This window comes from Crocodylus porosus, unplaced genomic scaffold (assembly GCF_001723895.1).
Source record: "Crocodylus porosus isolate Cpor-Errol unplaced genomic scaffold, CroPor_comp1, whole genome shotgun sequence".
Lineage (NCBI taxonomy): Eukaryota > Metazoa > Chordata > Crocodylia > Crocodylidae > Crocodylus > Crocodylus porosus.
This window is the reverse complement of record NW_017728950.1, coordinates 45435570-45453501: the sequence shown is the minus strand read 5'-3', so window position 1 is coordinate 45453501 and position 17932 is coordinate 45435570. Positions and strand designations below refer to the sequence as shown.

Sequence of the window (17932 nt, the reverse complement as noted above, 5' to 3'; positions counted from 1 at the left end):
CCTGGTGGGGTTGCCGCCCAAATCCCACCCCCCTCTACTTATTCCTATTGGTTCAGCATCGTTCTTGGGAGGTCTGAGGCCTCTGAAACCTCTGCCAATTGGTTGTGGGGTGGTGGGGCAGGTTGTTAGAGGGGTCACACCTCCACCCTGCCACCCCATAGACCACGCCTGTGCTCTGACGGTGGGGGGGGCTAGATCAGTCTGGGCCCTGATAGGCCATAACTACATCACGTGATCTACGGCGGTTCTTGCAGCCTGAGGGGTTGGGCCTTGGGGGTCTGCATGGGCTGTCCTTCTGATGTCATGGACCATGTGGTGCTGGTGTCACACACTACGTGAGTGGGGGTTGGGGCGGGGTTGTTGAGGCCACACACCACATGACTGGAGGTGGGGACGGTGTTGCTGATGTCACATCCCATGTGACTGGTGGTGGGGTGGAGTTGCTGATGTCACACACCATGTGACTGGTGGTGGGGGTGGAGTTGCTGATGTCACACACCATGTGACTGGGGGTAGGGGCACAGTTGCTGATGTCACATACCATGTGACGAGTCAGTGAGCGGGGTTGGTGATGTCACACATCACATGACTGGGGGTAGGGGCGGAGTTGCTGATGTAACATACCACGTGATGGGTCAGGGGCGGGGCTGGTGACATCATGCATCACGTGACTGGGATCAGGGGGTGGGGCTGGTGACGTCACACACCATACATGGGAAGGGGCGGGGCCAAGGGGCGGGACTTCCGGTCCCGCCCACCTGTCACATTTGCATTGAAGAGCGGAGAGCCTATATACTACTCCTGTGTAATCGTCACTTTGCCCAGCAGCTTGTTGAGCTCTCATCATTGAGGATGACCAGCTGCAGGTGGCATCTTCTTGTCCCGCACTGCGTTGCCTGCCAGTTCCAAAATCTCAGCTGTTAGGCACTCCAGCATAGTGGCCAGGTAGGTGGGTGTGCCGGTTTCTGCCTGCTGTGTGTACTTGCCCTTGCACAGAAGGCCCACAGGGAACTGCTGCCTGGCCTCCAACGACCACCGCTTGGTCTTGGCCCTGGCCCTGGCCCATGCCTTCTTCCCACCCTGCTTACCAAGGCCTGCAATTCTTTTCACAGTACAAAGACCGAACATAGGTTGAAGAAGAGGCAATCTCCACAGAGACTGGGGGAGATGGACCTGTGGCCTGGCCCAGCAAAATGAGAGTTCTTATGTTCAGAATCAGGCCCTGTATTGCAGTATGTCTGTGTTGTTCTCCCCCTGAATTACATTCTAACTTACAGAACTTTAGGCGTGGCAAAAGCGGATGTATGTTAAAGTTGACTGTTGCTTGATTATTGGCACTGGTACTCTCTCAAAAGAGAACTAGATGGTCAGCACTGTGCACAGATGGTTATATAGTAATAGTAGCTGTCTTCTGGTTGTAAAAGCAGCTCCGGGGGGGGTCCTTTGTAAACAGGGTTGGGGCCTTTCCTTTATGAAGGAAGCTTCTGCTTTACTGATCACCGGCCTGTTGCCTAATTAACACCATTGCACATTTACTCCTTTTTATTCAGTGATTTATTAAATGACAAGGAGACTCAGGAGATGGCCCAGATGGTTTTTATTACCCTGGCATCAACAGTTTGCCATTTTATAAGGAAGGAAGCAGTAAAGGAAAATACAAGACATGATTTTTGTCCCTTAACCTAATTTTTTCCTTAGAGAAGTGATTCTCAACCTGGGTGCCTTGATATCCTTTCAGGTATGCTGTAGGCAGCCACACACTGTTAGGTGTGCAAAAGTGATTCACAAACTAAACCCACAGGATGCCTGTAGATGTGAAGGAGTCTGCTCCAATGCACTGTAATTACAGTGTGTCAGAGCAGATTAGATTAATAGAGTCTGCTGGAGCATGCTAATTAGCACAGCCCAGCAGCCTCCGCCTCTCGTGTATTCAGCATCTCCGCACTTCAGAATGGCAAAGCAAGGACTTTAAAGCTCATCGAACGACCTTCAGTTAAAGTGCCTCTGCCACCATTTTGAAGTGTGGGACGCTGAATCCATGCTGCAGGTGCTTTAATAAGTGCAGCTCTCGGAGCCACTCTGATTGAAGTACCCTCACCCCTGGAGCACGTGTAAAAATGTCCATGGACTGCATGTAGGAATCCATAGTGTCAAAAACATTCTGACCTGTTGTGGTCTTTCTGAGTTCTTTGCAACAGAAAAACTGCTATATTATTTTATGTGTCAAAAAACTTAAGAGCTGGGGTGTCTCAGATCAATGAAGGGGTGCCTTGAGTCAAAAAGGCTGAGAACCCCTGTGCTGAAGCCACAAAACACTAATGATATATCATCTAAGTCTTCTTATAGTCCAAGTATGTGCCAGGCAGGATATGCTGGCCACTCTATTCTCCCACATGGCCTCCTTGTTCTATTTTCTTCTTTAAAGTGGCAGCTTGTTTGTTCCCAGTGACATCCTGTACACCAGGTGCCTTGATACCTATCCATGATTCTAGTCATTTGTGCCCCTTCCAGCAGACGTCTTTGTCAGTATTATCCCCAGTTAGAGGGAATTCCACAAGTTTGCCACAGCAGGGCTCTCCTTTGGGGAATCACTGGAAATCACATCAGAGGCAGAAGTAGGGTAACTGACTGCATTTCTGATGTCTTGTGCTGCGCTTTGCACCCTAGCTTAAGTCCTATTTATTGACAGAGGTTATGGAGATGGTGCAGAGAAGGGAAACTTGCTGGTAAAGATTGCACAAACATTGTAATTTTGTTATCAGGTGTACCTCCTACCTCCCTTTCCAACTTCCAAGGCCCCATTTTCCCAGCGTGAACACTTTTGCTAATCCTCAGGTCTGTTAGCCTGTGGCCCCCTCAAAACTACTACAGTGATTCTCTACTAGGGTGCTGTGTCTTCTTGGAATGCCTTGAGATCCATTCAAGGGTATCACAGTCTGCCATGCAGTGTTAACACTGCTAGGTGTGCAAACTTGATTCAGAAGTTAAATCTAGAGATTTTAAATGAGAATCCATAGTGTGGAAAACATTTTGACCTGTTGTGGTCTTTCTGAATTCTTTGCAACAAAAGAATTACTTTGTTATTGTTCTGTAGTAAAAAAATGAGTGAAAACTGAGAGCTGGAAGTTTCTGAGGGGTGCGCCAAGTCTAACAACTTTGAGAATCACTGCACTAGAGGCATGTCAGATTTAGCACCTGCCTCAGAAGGGCAAGCTACATTGCTCTAACAACTTAAACGTCCCCACTTCATGCCTTATGTTAATATGGGACACTAAGACAACACATACATCCAATACATCCTACTACTGCTTTGAATCCTTGTTTCTGGCCTTGTAACTTTTCATATACAATGGCACTATGTTTACTTTACTTGTGAGACTGTCCATAGGGAATGCAATTTACTAAAGAGTTCAGAGTTTAGACTGTGTGTTTAAGTGTGATTTTTGAGGAATTGGATGCATGCATTTACACGTATATTGGAATAGGATTTTAGTTGCAGAGTGAAGTAGTCTGAGTATTGTTGAGCATGGGGCTGTCTAGATGTTAAGACTTGGAATCAGTGTTTATATTTGCATATCTAGTAACTTTCTTGACTTTATGACTGCAGTGACAGTGTTTTACATCTAAAAAACCTGTGCAATACAGAGACATTGCTAAGCTAATATTTTTTTCTTTGCCAAATATTAGGGAACACAGTCCTTTGTAAACAACCTTTCACCTGCAGTATATCATAGAAGTGTTATTATTAGAGGTGCATGGATACATTGGTTCATATTGTATAGGCACTGATAAAAGGAACATTCACATTATCGGCAATTGGCTGTTTTTGGCTGATGCAGATGATAATGTCACTGATAAATACTGCATGCATGTGCACAGCTGCAGAATGCACTCAGCCAAGAGTGCAGCCCACCAGCTTGGAGAGCAGTGTCCAGCTGGTAAGTCATGGGAGGGAAGGGATGTCGGAGGGGGATGGAGGCCCCCGCTGTAAGGGAGGGAGTGGGGTTGGGGCTGGGGCTGGAGCAGGGGCAGGTGCTGCACAGCTGGGGTGGGGTGTGAGATGAAGCTGTGGCTTGTCCAGGGTCAGGGGGGAGTGGCTCCTGCCACTGCACACACCCTGGGGAAGGCATGGGGGACATGTGCCCCCCCAGTTCTGTGCACGGGGTGAGGGTGGGCTGCTGCTGCAGGCTCAGAGCTGGAGACTGCGCCAGCCTTTTGGAGGGGCAGGGGGCCAGGTGGGTGGCAGCACCGGAAGTGGGGAGATACAGTGAATTTTAGGGTAGCCATAACCTACCCCATATCCCCCATTCCCAGTGCCACCACTGTCCACCCCACCCCACCTGGCACAAGCATAGCCCGGCTCCATCCCGACCCCCTGCTGGGAAGAGGCTGGAAGAGCCGAGCGTGCAGTGGTGGCCCACCCTCCCCCTATGCACATTGCCCCCCATGCCTCCCCCAGGGTTGCACACAGTAGCAGGAACCACCCCCCCTGCACCCCCTGGACAAGGCATGGCTCTGTCCCACGTCCTGCCTCCCTCGGCTGTGCAGTACCTGCCCCAGTCCCACTATCTCCCTCACCATGGGAACCTTGATCTGCCCCCCCACACTCCTTCTCTACCCTCCTTGCCCCTTCCCCCTGAACAGACTTACTAGCTGAATGCTGCTGTCCAAGCTGCCCAGTTGTGTTTTGGCAATCAGACTGGTATTGGCTGATATGATTAGTTAATAATTGGCCACTGGTATTGGCCCCAAAAATCTTTATTGGTGCACCCCTAGTTATTACCAGTACTATTAACAATAATAACAATATAATAGCTGGGGAAAATTCTGCCAAAATATTTGGAAGTGAAATTCTCACAAAAGTAAAGTGTCGTTTGCTGATTTTTGTACATCAAGCCGTCAGAAATACCTGATAGAAATATATACATGACAAATACACACATAAATACATGATATGAACAGCAGAGACTTCCTGTGTTAGCAGAAGGGTGATTGTGCCCAAAAGCTTGCAAAGAACTTTCTTCCAGCTACTTAGTTGGTCTAATAAAAGATACCACATCTACCCAAAGAACCTTGCCTGACATAAATAAGGAATGCAAATCAAAACAAGTAAACTAATTTTAAAAAATCAACTTTATAAAGCTAAGGAGCAGTGAATTGGTGAAGATTATGCAATGATTCATAGCAGAACTAGGATTAACCTGTTTTTGGCTTTCAACTTGCTGAATAGCCCACTATAGCAGTCTGATTTTACAGATACCTCAAAAATCCAGAAATGCAAACGCACAAATGGGAAGAATAAAACAAAAAAATCCTTGAGATAAAATTAGACTTTGAAACAGAAAAGGGTCTCATGATTTATTGTAATTGTGCATAGGTTTGTTGGCAGCCAGTTCTTATGTAAATCTTTACTGATACCATTCTGGAAAAATTAACATATACTGACAACATTTTTTATAAGAAAAAGTAGGTAAGTCAGCCTGAGAGAAAAGAACAGTTATAATTTATTGTTGTAAATTTCTTCTGATTTTCTGCATTCTTTCCTCCCTGTCAGACATCTCTATATAGAATGATACCTGTCCAACTTTTGAATTTTAAGTCCAGGGAAAACAGTATTTTGCTTAATTTACACAAAACCTCCACTTAGACCTCTAATAATTCCAATTAACCCCACATAGATGTATTTTTAGTACACACATTCATTCTGTTCTTTTTGTTGCTCTTTGTTCATTATAACCAGGGATCCGGGTTTTCTGTTTCCTACGGGAAAACAGAGAAAAATACGGATTTCCCCCTTTACCGGAGGAAATCATGGATTTCTCATTTTAACAGCAAAACCCGTGGATTTTTGTAGTTTTGCAAAGACCTTTCTGCAGTCTGGCAGAATTCTAGCGTGCAAGGGGCTGGGAGGGAGCGGGAGGAGGGTGGTCAGGCAGGGGGTGCCATGTACATGTGTATATGCACATGGTTGCCAGGCAGCCTGGAACAGCTCCTGTAGGTAAGTGGGGAGGTGGGGTAATTGAGGCCCCTATAGGGAGGGAGCGGGGGAGTTGGACAGGGCTGGGAGTGTGCAGAGCTCCCCCCCCTTCCCCCGCCCAAGTTTGCAGCTGGGCTCCATCCACTGCAACATCTGTTGCCTTCAGCTGGGGGTAGGGGTCCCTGGCTCGGTAGCCCTGGCAGCTGGGATCCCTGATTATAATGCTCCCTGACCCTTGCTACCTCTCCCCCCACAAATCCTAGTAAAGAAGTGGTTATTTTACCAGATCAGTGTTACGAAATCTGACAACGGTATACCATCAACTTTACTACCACAGAACAAAACCAGAAACAAAACAAAGACAACAAAAAACTACTGAGCCAAAAAACTGAAGACCAGAAATTTTTAAAAGTGTTAACATGGTATATTTTGTGAAATTTAAAGGAGCAAAAAGATCTGGACTCAACTGTTCCATTTTATTCTTACCTCACCATGTTGCATTATCAGAATGTAGAACTGTGATCTATTTAAAAATTCTTCAGTAATGTCCAGAGAATAGAGTAAAAAGAAATCTTTGTTGCAGATTTAAGTGAATGCTTTGCTTACCTACTTTTTTTGTGCATTTTTGATGTTTTTGATGGATTATGCTTGTGTGTTTTGTTTTGTTTTGTTTTTTTGCTTTAACGTTTCTTCAACCAAGTGCAACTGTACTTTGTTGTTTTCTCTTCATTCAGCAAGAGGTAATCATTTAGCAGTTTCCTGCGTCTGCTTCCCTTGCAGTTTGGGCTGTAAAAATTTCATTCTCTTTCTGTAGGATAGATGTGTTTTGGGGGACATCAGTTGTAAATGTGAACAAGGGTATGTTAATGATTGACAATGATGAACTTAAAAGGAGGATTAGGTGGGTCAGGGCTATTTAGGGTGCAGCATCCTTTAGCTCTATGTCATCGGCTCCAATCTAGACTAGGTTGGTAGCAGTAAAGCCATTATCTTCTGCAACCTGTTTAGTGCCTTTACTGACAGTAGTGGTTAAAGTTTTAGTGCTTAAATGTCCATGTTGACCTTAGTGGTCAAATGTCCACAGATTCATAGATGTAGGCTGGGAAGGGACCTAAGTAGATCATCAATTCCGACCCCCTGCCCTGGGCAGGAAAGAATGCTGGGCTCATATGACCCCAACTAGGTAATTAGCAAGCCTCCTCTTAAAGACCCCCAAGGTAGGAGCCAGCACCACTTCCTTTGGAAGTTGGTTCCAGATCCTAGCCATGTTGTTGTTGGCAGTTTAGCAGACAGGCAAAAGGTTTGATTGACATGGAAAGTGAATTATACTTTTACCTTCTTCTCCCTTCCAATCAAAATTGAAGCATGGTGGTGTGGGGAAGCTCATCTGCCTGTACAGTACTTTAACTCTTCTGTAGTGGAAGAGGATATAAATGACCACACAGGAGCCATTCATGATCTGTTTATTTATAGAAAGTGGTCTAACACTACTAGGGATATTAGTTATGTACTAAATCAAGCTTTGGGATACAGAACATAAGTTTGCAAAAGCATAGCTTGTTGACACCACACAACAAGTTTCTGTAGCACCCACAACACCAAAGGGAGTACAGTGTGGAGCTGGCCCTGCTTCTCAGTGCTTTGTATTATTTACTCAGAACAAAGCAGCTGGAAAGTTGTCCTTAAGGGGGCCAGATGAAAAATCCATGACTGACTTGGAAAGTTGGGAGAATCAGTGCCAGAATAACAGGAACAAGAAAGGTGTCATAAAGGTAGCTCTGCGTATCTTGCCTTTCAGCTGTGTTGGATTAAGTCAGGTAAGTGTGGGAAGTATGTTTTGCCTACAATAGTCTACACACAGGATATTCACTGCTCCAAATAGTGTGTTATGTACTCAGATCAAAAGTAGCATAAGGCCCCCTGGAATGTGACCTGAAGTGCTTGCTATATTTTACTGGAAATGTTAGTATTCAAAATCTTCCAGATAACAATAATATTTTGCTTAGTACCACTTTATAACTGAGAGTTTTCATTCCCACATGCAATATGTGTCTTGAAGATTCAGTTACAGATTGTGAAAGTAATAAGTCTTGGCAATCCAAGAAAGGCTAGAACTCAGAACAAATAGTGGTTTGATAAAGAAGGCTAGGAAGAGGAGTTATGGCAGAAAATATTACATGCATTATTTTGCATGTAATAAAAAGTGTTCTAGTACTTGGGGGTTAGCTCATTTCTTACCAGGTGAAGTAATGCTATTTGGAATAACTGAAACTATCATGATTTATTTTTTAAAGTTCTGTTATCTGCCTGGTGGGACTTGCTTGGAATACTGCTTTGATTGTATTTGGCTAACATAGGCAGTGTTACCCAAAATTTGTTAACATAGCTTACAAAAAGAATGCAAAGAAAAGAAACCTATATGCAAAAACACAGGAGTTATGAAAGGAATTCATTAGTCTGCTTATGCATTGCTAAGTTTCTATGAAGTAATATTCCGTTTGGATAATTTGTGTCAGGTCATAGATGTGCAGTATGGAGTAAAGTTTGCTAGCAATTCAGCTAACAAAGAAAACAAGAAAAAATAAACAGTGACTTATAGTGCCCCTGGGCAGATATCAACATGTGTAAAAGAATCACTATTTACATAGTGTACATGAAGCATTTTTGGTTTGTTTCATTTTACTTGGGAACCTGCTGAAAAAATAACAAAAAATCATTTTTCTTATTTCTTGGCCCAGAATATATTGTTTTGTGCTTTTGAGCAAGAATTTTTGCAGCCATCAGGCCAATCTTGCTTAGGGTCTGTGTTAGTTCTCCTGGCACAGACCTGGGTACAAGGCTTCCCTGAGACAGGAATTCCACTGGGTTGGGGAGTTGGCAATAGTGAAAGGTACTCACAGTATCTCCTAGGACTAGCACTGAGTGACCAGATGGCAGGCACTACCTCAGATGTGGGCAGAACTCCCAGTTGTGAGGGAATATGTTTATGCCTTTGGTGAATTCTCCCAAGATATGCAGGGTGGGCAGGTATTTGAGGGCTTCCAATGCCATGGAAGGTTTTGTGATATAACATACTGACACGGTACATCCTATCATCATTGCACATTAGCCCCATTTACTTTAGTTCCACTCCATTAATGTTAACAATATTGAGAGCATTGCATAGGTGGACTACTAGGTGTTTTCCGTATCCCTGTTGATTAGACTTGCTCTGAGCAGGATTAGATGACACGAGACACCTAACTGTGCAGTAGCCTAATTCTACTGCACAGTAGCGTGCAGGGCAGAAACCATGTTAATACACTAATGTGCAGTAGTATTTGACTTCTGCTCAGTTAACGTCAGTAAAAAGCTGTGACCCAGCGGTACTGCTCAGTAGCACCAGTTACTGTGCATTGATTTAGTATTTGGTTATACAGGCATTCCTCGGATTTATGACACAATTGGTTCCTGAAAACCACGTCTTAAGTCGAAACGTTGTAACTTGAAACCAATTTTCTCATAGGAAACAAGGTTATAAATGGGGGATTGGTTCCTGAACCAAGGCCCAATACCCTTTTTTCACTAAAAATACCCCAGTATTTTGTACTCAATCAATTATAAATGAATAATATAGCTACATTAATGTATTGTAAATAGCAATCAAATTGATTTGGAAGGACTTTTTTGAGGTGACTTTGCTGGACTTTTTGAAAGGCTCTTGGTTGGACTGTTTGAAGGGCTCTTGGCTTCTCAGGAGTCTTCTCAGGAGTCTTGGCTGCAGGTTTTTCTGGAGTATTGTCTGCTTTCTTCGAGGTAGTGTTCAAGGAAGTCTGGACAGATGTTCTCCAAGGAGCTGAGCAACGCAGTGAACTTGTTCGCTGGCATGGTGTTTCATCGCATCAAGCATTGTAAAGTCGAAACTGATGTCATAAAGTTGAAACAGGGTGTCAATTTATAAACGTTGTAAGTGTGAAATGTTATAACTCGAAACGTTGTAAGTTGACTGCCTGTACAAGTACCAACTTAATGTGCAATAACTACAATGTATCAATAAACATGTAGACACACCCACAGTGATTAAATGGTGATAGCAAAAGATCCATCTGCACAAGAACTCTGAAGGCCCTAACAGCAGGGGGCTGAGCTGGTCGTAGCAATGATACGAAAATTTTGAATTTCTCTCCTATAGACAAGTAAATTGCTACTTCCTCATAGTGGGTCTAATCCTGTGAGATGCTGAACATTTCCTGTGCTGTGTGAAAGTACTCGGTGAAATGAAGTAGTTGGAAACAGGCATGCTTGGTACCTTGCAAGAAGTTCTTGGCACCTTGCTGGATCAGGGGAGACATAAAATGCAACATCATTATATCACAATGCAAGTGTTTTGTATTGCAGGTTAAAAACAAAAATATTCATTTAAGCTTCATCTGGGATACCTTGGGTGCAACTACATGTTGCCGTACGGCAACATAGCTACACATTACGTCACCATATGGCACACTACGCCAATACAGCGATCATGTGGATTGGGCAGTTACTGTACCATGCTTTAGTACTAAAGGAAGTACTAAAGCACAGCGCCGTGTAGATGCAGCCTTTATAAAAAATGCTAAGGTATCCAAACTGCAGTTTCTTTTTAATTAACTAGTTTGCTTGTATAAACCTAAGTGGAAAGAAAAACCACTCATATGTGATGTTGAAGGTAAGCCTGTTTGTAGCTAATATATTAGATTATTGTTTAAGAATATCTCAACCACGTGACAGATGTGAGCCTTGTAGTAGTGTCAAGACAAATAAGGCTAACAGTGAACTCTTGAATTAACAGAAGTTACAGCTTCCTCATGGCTGCATTAACTCATAGCTCAGTTTTCAAAGGTTTGTAAGTACTGTAGAAAGCTAAACATTTGTAAATTACTTGCTTGGGTGGCATTTGCCTATTTTTGACCTACCCAGCTTCACTCACCTCATACTAAGATGTATAAGAGGTTTTTATGGTGGCAATTTGATCCTACCACAGAACGGTCAACATGTTTTAAAGGTTTCTGCTGCACTGTCTTTCCTTAGTGGAACTGTAAGGAATACTGAGCACAGGGAAGTCATTTTGTCTTTTTTTCAGTAAGGATGTTTTAAGTTGGGCACCCCAAACCAGTCCAAAATCTGCCCCCAAATCCCTGTTCAGAATTATCACATGAGTGGCAGGTAGAACTTGCTGGCATGCAGGTGGTAGGGGGCAGGGTTCTCAGCATTCTCCTTGGGGCTTGCTCTGGTGCTTGGTGTAGAGGGACACTATCTGCAATGCCAGTTCTTAAAATCCTTTAGTAAAATGTACCACTACAATTAAAGAGCATAATGTATTAAGGTGTATTTAGAGTGAGAAGCAGGCAGGCATCCAGACAGTATTCATTTCTGAGATGAAAATTTGGGCAATTACATAAATTTTAAGCAGTTGCCTGCTGTGGACAGTATTATCTGTGCATGAAACTCTTATGTCAAGCCAAAACTCAAAGATATAACACTGTGATCTCTACAGATGAATAAAAAGCAGGCACAGAGCCTGCTTATCCAGTTGGTCTTGATAAGTCTGCACGTGCAGCTCTGAAGGGGTTGGTTTGGTCTTGTCTTCAAGTGCTGACTAAGCCTTTTCTATGTCCACATCTGTATATGATTAACCTTCTCTATTTCTAACTTGGCAGATTTTGTGCATTGCATATTGATTTTGATTAACTCCAACATATTGGGTTAACCATATTCATATTTTCAATTTAGTATGCTGATTGCATCACAGTTGGAACCAACATATGCAAGGACTGTGTTTCCATGCTTTGATGAGCCTGACATGAAGGCAACATTTAATATTAGAATTGTCCATGATCCCAGCTATGTAGCTCTTTCCAACATGCCTGCTATAGGTAAGTTAAAAACAGCCTTCTGTATTTTCCCAAATTACCTTAGTGATGGGTTGAATTACCTGAACAGCATATAAGGGTAGCACATTAATATGTCATTGTATATGATAATGTTCTGTTATCCATGGGCTATGACTGCTAGATATATTTGTAAATTCTATTCAGTTGGTATATTCTACCTTAGTAACACACAGAAATAAAACCTCAAAATCCCCATGAAGAGGGTTTGAAATGTATATGCTCCATAGGCCCTGGTTAAGAAGCTCAGGATTGGATTATTACTGTGTTTGCATATGAGGTTGTCATTCAGGTACATGGAAAGAGCTGAGTTGTCATAACATCTGTCAGCAGAAACATATTTAGTCAGTGCAGTCCTGTACAGTATCAGAAAAAAAAAGACGTATAAAAAAGGTGCTAAAAAAACAAAAGCTCTTGTTTTGTTATGTAATAATTTGAATATGTTTTACCATAATTATTTTTGTTTTAGGTGTATCTGAAATGAAAGACGAGAATGGAAGCATATGGACTGTCACTACATTTGATACTACCCCAAAAATGTCAACTTACATAACTGCTTTTGTAGTTTGCGACTTTGATCATATGACAGTAACAGAGAGGGGCAAAGAGGTAAATGATCTACTGCAGAATTCAACAAGAGCATCTAAGCATAAACTAGTTCCAGTGTGCTGTGTTTTCTGAGGTATCTTCTTATTTCCCAATTCTGAAAGTGTTTAAGTGGCAGAAGTGATAACATTTTCCCTATAAACACATGTGCAGAAAACTTTTCTTCAAAAACACTGGGGTGCATTCATTCTGTACGAATAGTTTCATACATGTGCTTCTGATCTGTTTTAAATTAATATCTGATATGCTTTGAGAAGTCATTCCACAGAAAGTGCATCTTATATTTCAGGATCTTCTTAACCCTGTTCATTTAACAACCCTGTTCATAAAACAACCCCATTTCTGCTCATATGAGTTCAGTGACAAGGGGGCCTAACTCTTTCAGACCCTTTTAAAACTCCCAGCCTTAATATCTTGAATAAGAGCAGCACTATGCCTGTGTGTGGACTTGTAACTGATATTGTGCCTAACTCTTTCAGACCCTTTTAAAACTCCCAGCCTTAATATCTTGAATAAGAGCAGCACTATGCCTGTGTGTGGACTTGTAACTGATATTGTTAGGGGGTTTTTTTAATGGTGGGCACCATTTTTAACTTCTAGAAGCTAATATTGTGTGCATTTAAACTATTTTTTTATTCAGCATGTGATGTTTATAGCAATTGGACTTACCTTGTTGTGCACATTATGAATTTTGGTATGTGCACATATTATTTGCTGGTACAAGGTAAAGCAATGTTTTTAAAAAAAGCAGTTTTTTACTGTGGAAAGCTATACCAGATCAAATACACCTGATTGTTGTCTGATTTTGGAGACTAAGCAGTCCTTGACCTGTTTAATCCTTCAGTGGGAAACCACCTTTAAATTCCAGATGCTGTAGGGAGCCATGACCAAAGCTGTAGGGAGTCATGACAAGCTAGGGATTCATGACAAAAAACTTAGCCATGTATGGAGAATGAAAGCATTGTTGTAGCTGTACTGGAGGATAGGAATGGAAAGAAGGAAAGCTCTTAAATGTCACCGTGGTCTGAGGTGTCACGTAGTATAAAAGTAACTAGTAATTAGTCTGCTCCATGTATATATATTTAGACTCAAATCTTGGACCCAAAAGCACAAAGCTATCCTTGATTGTAATGGGATTGAGCTCTAAATCTAGTGGTACATTTCTTCTTTTTCTTGCATAAAAATGTAATTGCATGATCAGATGTGGTAGGCAACACCTTCAATGTAGCTGCTTAAAAATATTTCCTTCACTGAAGAGAAGCAAGGAAATTGAAAAATGCAACAGTTGTCTAAAATAATATTTCCTTGCTTTTTTATAGATACGTATTTGGGCTCGGAAAGAAGCAGTTGAAAAGGGGTGTGTTGACTATGCTTTAAATATCACAGGACCAATCTTTTCATTTCTGGAAGATTTATTTAATATCAGCTACCCTCTTCCAAAAACAGGTGAGGTCACTCCTTTTCTTTTTTAGGCACAAATAGCTGATGATCATATAACGTGTCCATGGCAATATTGAATCCTCTTTTGCCAAAGTTATTTGAATCCATGCAAGGTACATGGAATGCTAGTCCTAAGTCTTAACTCATTGCTCTCCTTTCTTCTTTCTGTGCAACATACTTTCTTTCTGTGCAACATACTTCATTAACTTGTACTTCATTAACTTCAGAATGGATGTATGATCTGAAAAACCATGATCTTATTTTGACACTTGACTTCTAATGATGTGTTTAGGATCCACACACAAAAATACTAAACTTTTGGTGAGAAATGTAATGTAGCTACTTTTTAGGCTTCATTATCCTAGCTGATAGGTACAAACAAACCCCAACCCCTTGACATTATTATGGGTCTGGATTACCATAGCTTTACTCTGGTAGACCAGTGTCTATATATTGGTTCAGCACTAGACTACAGGGCCTCCTGATGTGTAAAATTTTAGTTTCACAGGCCTTTGTAGTGCTGTTGATTTCTCACTGAATTCATCTGAAAATGTGACTAAAAATCAGTGGCCTGATTTGACCCATGGTGATGATTCATGTAAATACTGGGCAAATTTGAGCTCAAAAGTAGAACGATAACAATACATGCAATTCAGTTAAAACATTTAGCTTTTCTTAATGTATGAGCTGAAGAAACTACCATCTTTCACCACCACCACCACATTTTTGTTTTGCATTTTGATTTAAAAAATTAACCTCTTCCCCATAAATAACTCCCCCCCCATAATAGCTTTTTAGTGGATGGTGGAATTTATCATTTTAAATGGAAAATATTGTTTTATACATGGTATTCATCCAAAGCCTTTTTCTGCGTTCTCCAGCATCCAGAACTGAGTCAAAGAAGTGCTTCCTGCTAATCAGGCACAAGAAGGATTACTGAGAAAACAGACTGGTGTTTCTAGGGATAGTTAATCCATTCATATACACTTTTGAGGGAAAGAGCTTTTTCTTTGAGGAGCCAAGAGAAAGGAGGAAGCAAGTGTTGTTTTCCTTTGCTTTTTTTGATATCCCCTTATAGTGCATTCAGCCTTGGGGCAGCAAAATCACCCCATGGCAGCTACCTGGATGACAGCTTACCTGCCCCTATAACTTTTCAGGATCCCACCTTGTTGTTTTGCCTTCTATGCCTTTATGTCATGATTGGACAGGGAGGCTGCCCCTAGAGGGCAGGGGGTGTTGGGTATTAGGCCCTTTCCTGGGCTGAATATAATCTTTCCCAGTAACTGATAGAACTTAAAAATCCTTCGAAGAAGGATTTTTATTCACAAAGTACTTCAGTACATGATAGTACAGATGGATGAGGGTTGGTCTTACTGGACTTCTTTGCTGACTGAAAGACTGGCAATCTTAAAGAAGCATGTCGTTAAAAGATACAGAAGGAAATTTATTCCAAGAGCATTTTCAGAGATGTCCAACTTGCAGCCTGTGGACTTTATTCAGCCCACAGAGAATTAATTTGTGGCCTCTCAGTTCCCACGTGGCTGCCTCTGCCCCTGTTACTTTGGCTGTGGCAGCAGCTGGTGTCTTCAGGCTCTTCCTCCCTCCTCTGGCTTCTGCTTCTTGCCCTCGCTCCAGGGTGGGGGCTGCATAGCACAGACCTTGGGACTGGGAGAGCCTGTGGCCCAGGTGCCTGCACAGCACAGTGCAGTGGGAGAGCCTAGCCGGGGAGTTGCGAGGTACGAAGGGGAATGGGATACCCACAAAACACATGGTACAACAGCAAGTGTCTATGTGGCCTCTGGCCACTTATAAGTTGAACAGGCTTGTTCTAGGTTACTGCAGCAGCTCACCTTGGAACCACTATAGCACCTTGTATATATAACCAGTATAACAGCTTGGTAAAATTGGGTAACCATATTATATACTTCATGTAGTCATTTAATTTTGAAATTTTTTTTTTTCTGTTTCACTCAATTTAGATCTGGTTGCACTTCCTGATTTTGGAGCAGGTGCTATGGAAAACTGGGGGCTAATGACTTTCCAAGAATCATCATTGATCTACTGCCCAGCGGAAAATTTAATAAATAGAAAGGCTTTTGTTTCCTTAATTGTTTCACATGAAATAGGACACCAGGCACGTGGTAAAACATTCTATACATATGTTTCTCTATAAAGTTGCTTTTTTTCTAGTTTCTGTAGTGCAACAGCTAAAGATAAGGAGGTTTCATAGCAATAAACAAATCCATTGTTATATAATACCAGTTTGTTGGAAAAACAGTTTGGTTACACACCAGCTTGGCAGATCAAAATGAAAAGCAAGTTGTAGCATGATAGGAGAACCTCATATTTGTCTCAAATTATATAGTACCGAAGATGGCATAACCATTCTTCAAAAAGGCTATTCACTCCAAGGGTTCATGCATCTAACTCCTCTTAACAAACTGCACTTTATTTTCTTATAAGATACTTTGATACCTTACTGGAACATGTCATAGGGATGAATGTGGTAAAGCATATGCAGACAGTGTAAAGATACTACAATACACTGATAAGAGAATAGACTCTGTAAGGAAAGTTAATTCTTACTGGGAATACATGTAAGTATTGAAGAAAGCCAATTATGAATAGACATTTGGGGCTGTAGAGCAAATGCACAGTATATACATTTTCACTTGTAGCTAGATATTCATCCAATGTTCTTAGATATTGTCAGAGAGTTAATTATTTGGTTTAAAATGATAAAGCACAATTTCATTTCTTGTTCCACTACACTTCATGTACTAGTACTTTGCTAACTTCATCTCTTCATTTGAAGGTCTGAAAAGTTAGTGCATTTTATGGTGGGCCAATAAAATAAATGTCAGTACTTAAGTAAACATTGTTTAAAAAGAAAGTAATAGTTCAAGACGTTAAGGAATAACAAATATAGTGTAATGAAACTGCAGATCACCAAATGATATATCTATTTGTTAAAAAAATATAAACGGCCAAATCTTAGTATGTAATAGCTGTTATGGAACTTCTATGGCTTACCAAAAAAGGCATTTGCTGGTCTTGGGAGTTAGCTGTTTCCTCAGTCCTGTTTATTATCTACTTAACACTTTCCTTTTGTTAAGAACAAAGAAAAACAAATGGTTATTTATAATCAGCTGTGAGAAAAATATTTTTGTCCATAATCTGAAAAAACTGAAATATTTTCAAGTCATAACCTTTTTTTCTGCTAGATTTTCAAATTTATTAGTAACTTCTTTAAAGTAAATAGAATGGAGAACTGACTGGATGTGCTAATGCTTTCTAGCTTCAGACAGGAATTTAAAAATGTACAATAACTAACTTGTATCTGTATAACTTTTTTCAAGTTGTATCTTTGTACTGTTAAATTTCCACCAACTCAAAAAAAATGTAGCATTTTATTGTGCTAACGTAGATGCATAAAAAAGTCAAAGTCTTCTCTTGGTCATACATAGTGGTTTAATGTAAAACCTGGATGACTGAAGTTCAGAGAAATGCAGTCTAAGACATGTTTCTTTTTTTATTTAAGTGGTTTGGAAATCTGGTCACCATGAGTTGGTGGAATGATCTATGGCTTAATGAAGGATTTGCATCTTATTTTGAATATGTAGGAGCTAAATACGTTGAACCCAAACCACCATTGGTGAGTATGGAACCTGAATGGTTATGGGCATGTTGTAAGAAAGAAAAGGATTAATTAAGCTCAGTTGGGAACTACCAGCAGTAACAATGTAGGTCATGATTCTTTTTCCTTCATTATGTCTACCTGAAGAAGGGCCGCTCTTAGCCCTCAACAATTGCAGGCAACCTGAGCCAGGTATCCAAGGAGAGTGGTCACTCCTTAAGGAGACGATCCTCCAAGCCCAAAGGAAGGTAATCCCAATGAGGATCAAAGGGAGCAGGAGAGCACACATGCCTCCGTGGCTCACCAAAAGCATCCGGGAAGGTTTCCTTGCTAAAAAGGAGGCTTACACCCAATGGAAAGAAGGGG

General features: G+C 41.5%; 2 protein-coding genes across 2 annotated transcripts in view; one reads left to right on the top strand and one right to left on the bottom strand.

Moving 5' to 3' along the window:
• The window catches only part of LVRN (laeverin), a 77913-nt gene that overhangs the window by 2459 nt on the left and 57522 nt on the right, over window positions 1-17932 (top strand). Inside the window, exons 2-6 of the mRNA XM_019555321.1 lie at window positions 11726-11868; window positions 12353-12492; window positions 13809-13935; window positions 15909-16063; window positions 17471-17584. Of these exons, the coding sequence (XP_019410866.1) occupies window positions 11727-11868; window positions 12353-12492; window positions 13809-13935; window positions 15909-16063; window positions 17471-17584 (678 nt within the window). The 5' untranslated portion in view covers window position 11726. The remainder of the gene's footprint in view (window positions 1-11725; window positions 11869-12352; window positions 12493-13808; window positions 13936-15908; window positions 16064-17470; window positions 17585-17932) is intronic.
• LOC109323641 (histone H2A type 1-H-like) lies at window positions 822-1881 on the bottom strand. The gene has a single exon (XM_019555322.1). It carries the CDS (start codon window positions 1126-1128, stop codon window positions 844-846), a length of 285 nt encoding a protein of 94 aa, XP_019410867.1. The 5' UTR covers window positions 1129-1881; the 3' UTR covers window positions 822-843.

Bases quoted from the DNA above. Each gene is read 5' to 3' on its own strand.
- LOC109323641 (XM_019555322.1), bottom strand. From the start codon at position 1,128: ATGTTCGGTCTTTGTACTGTGAAAAGAATTGCAGGCCTTGGTAAGCAG.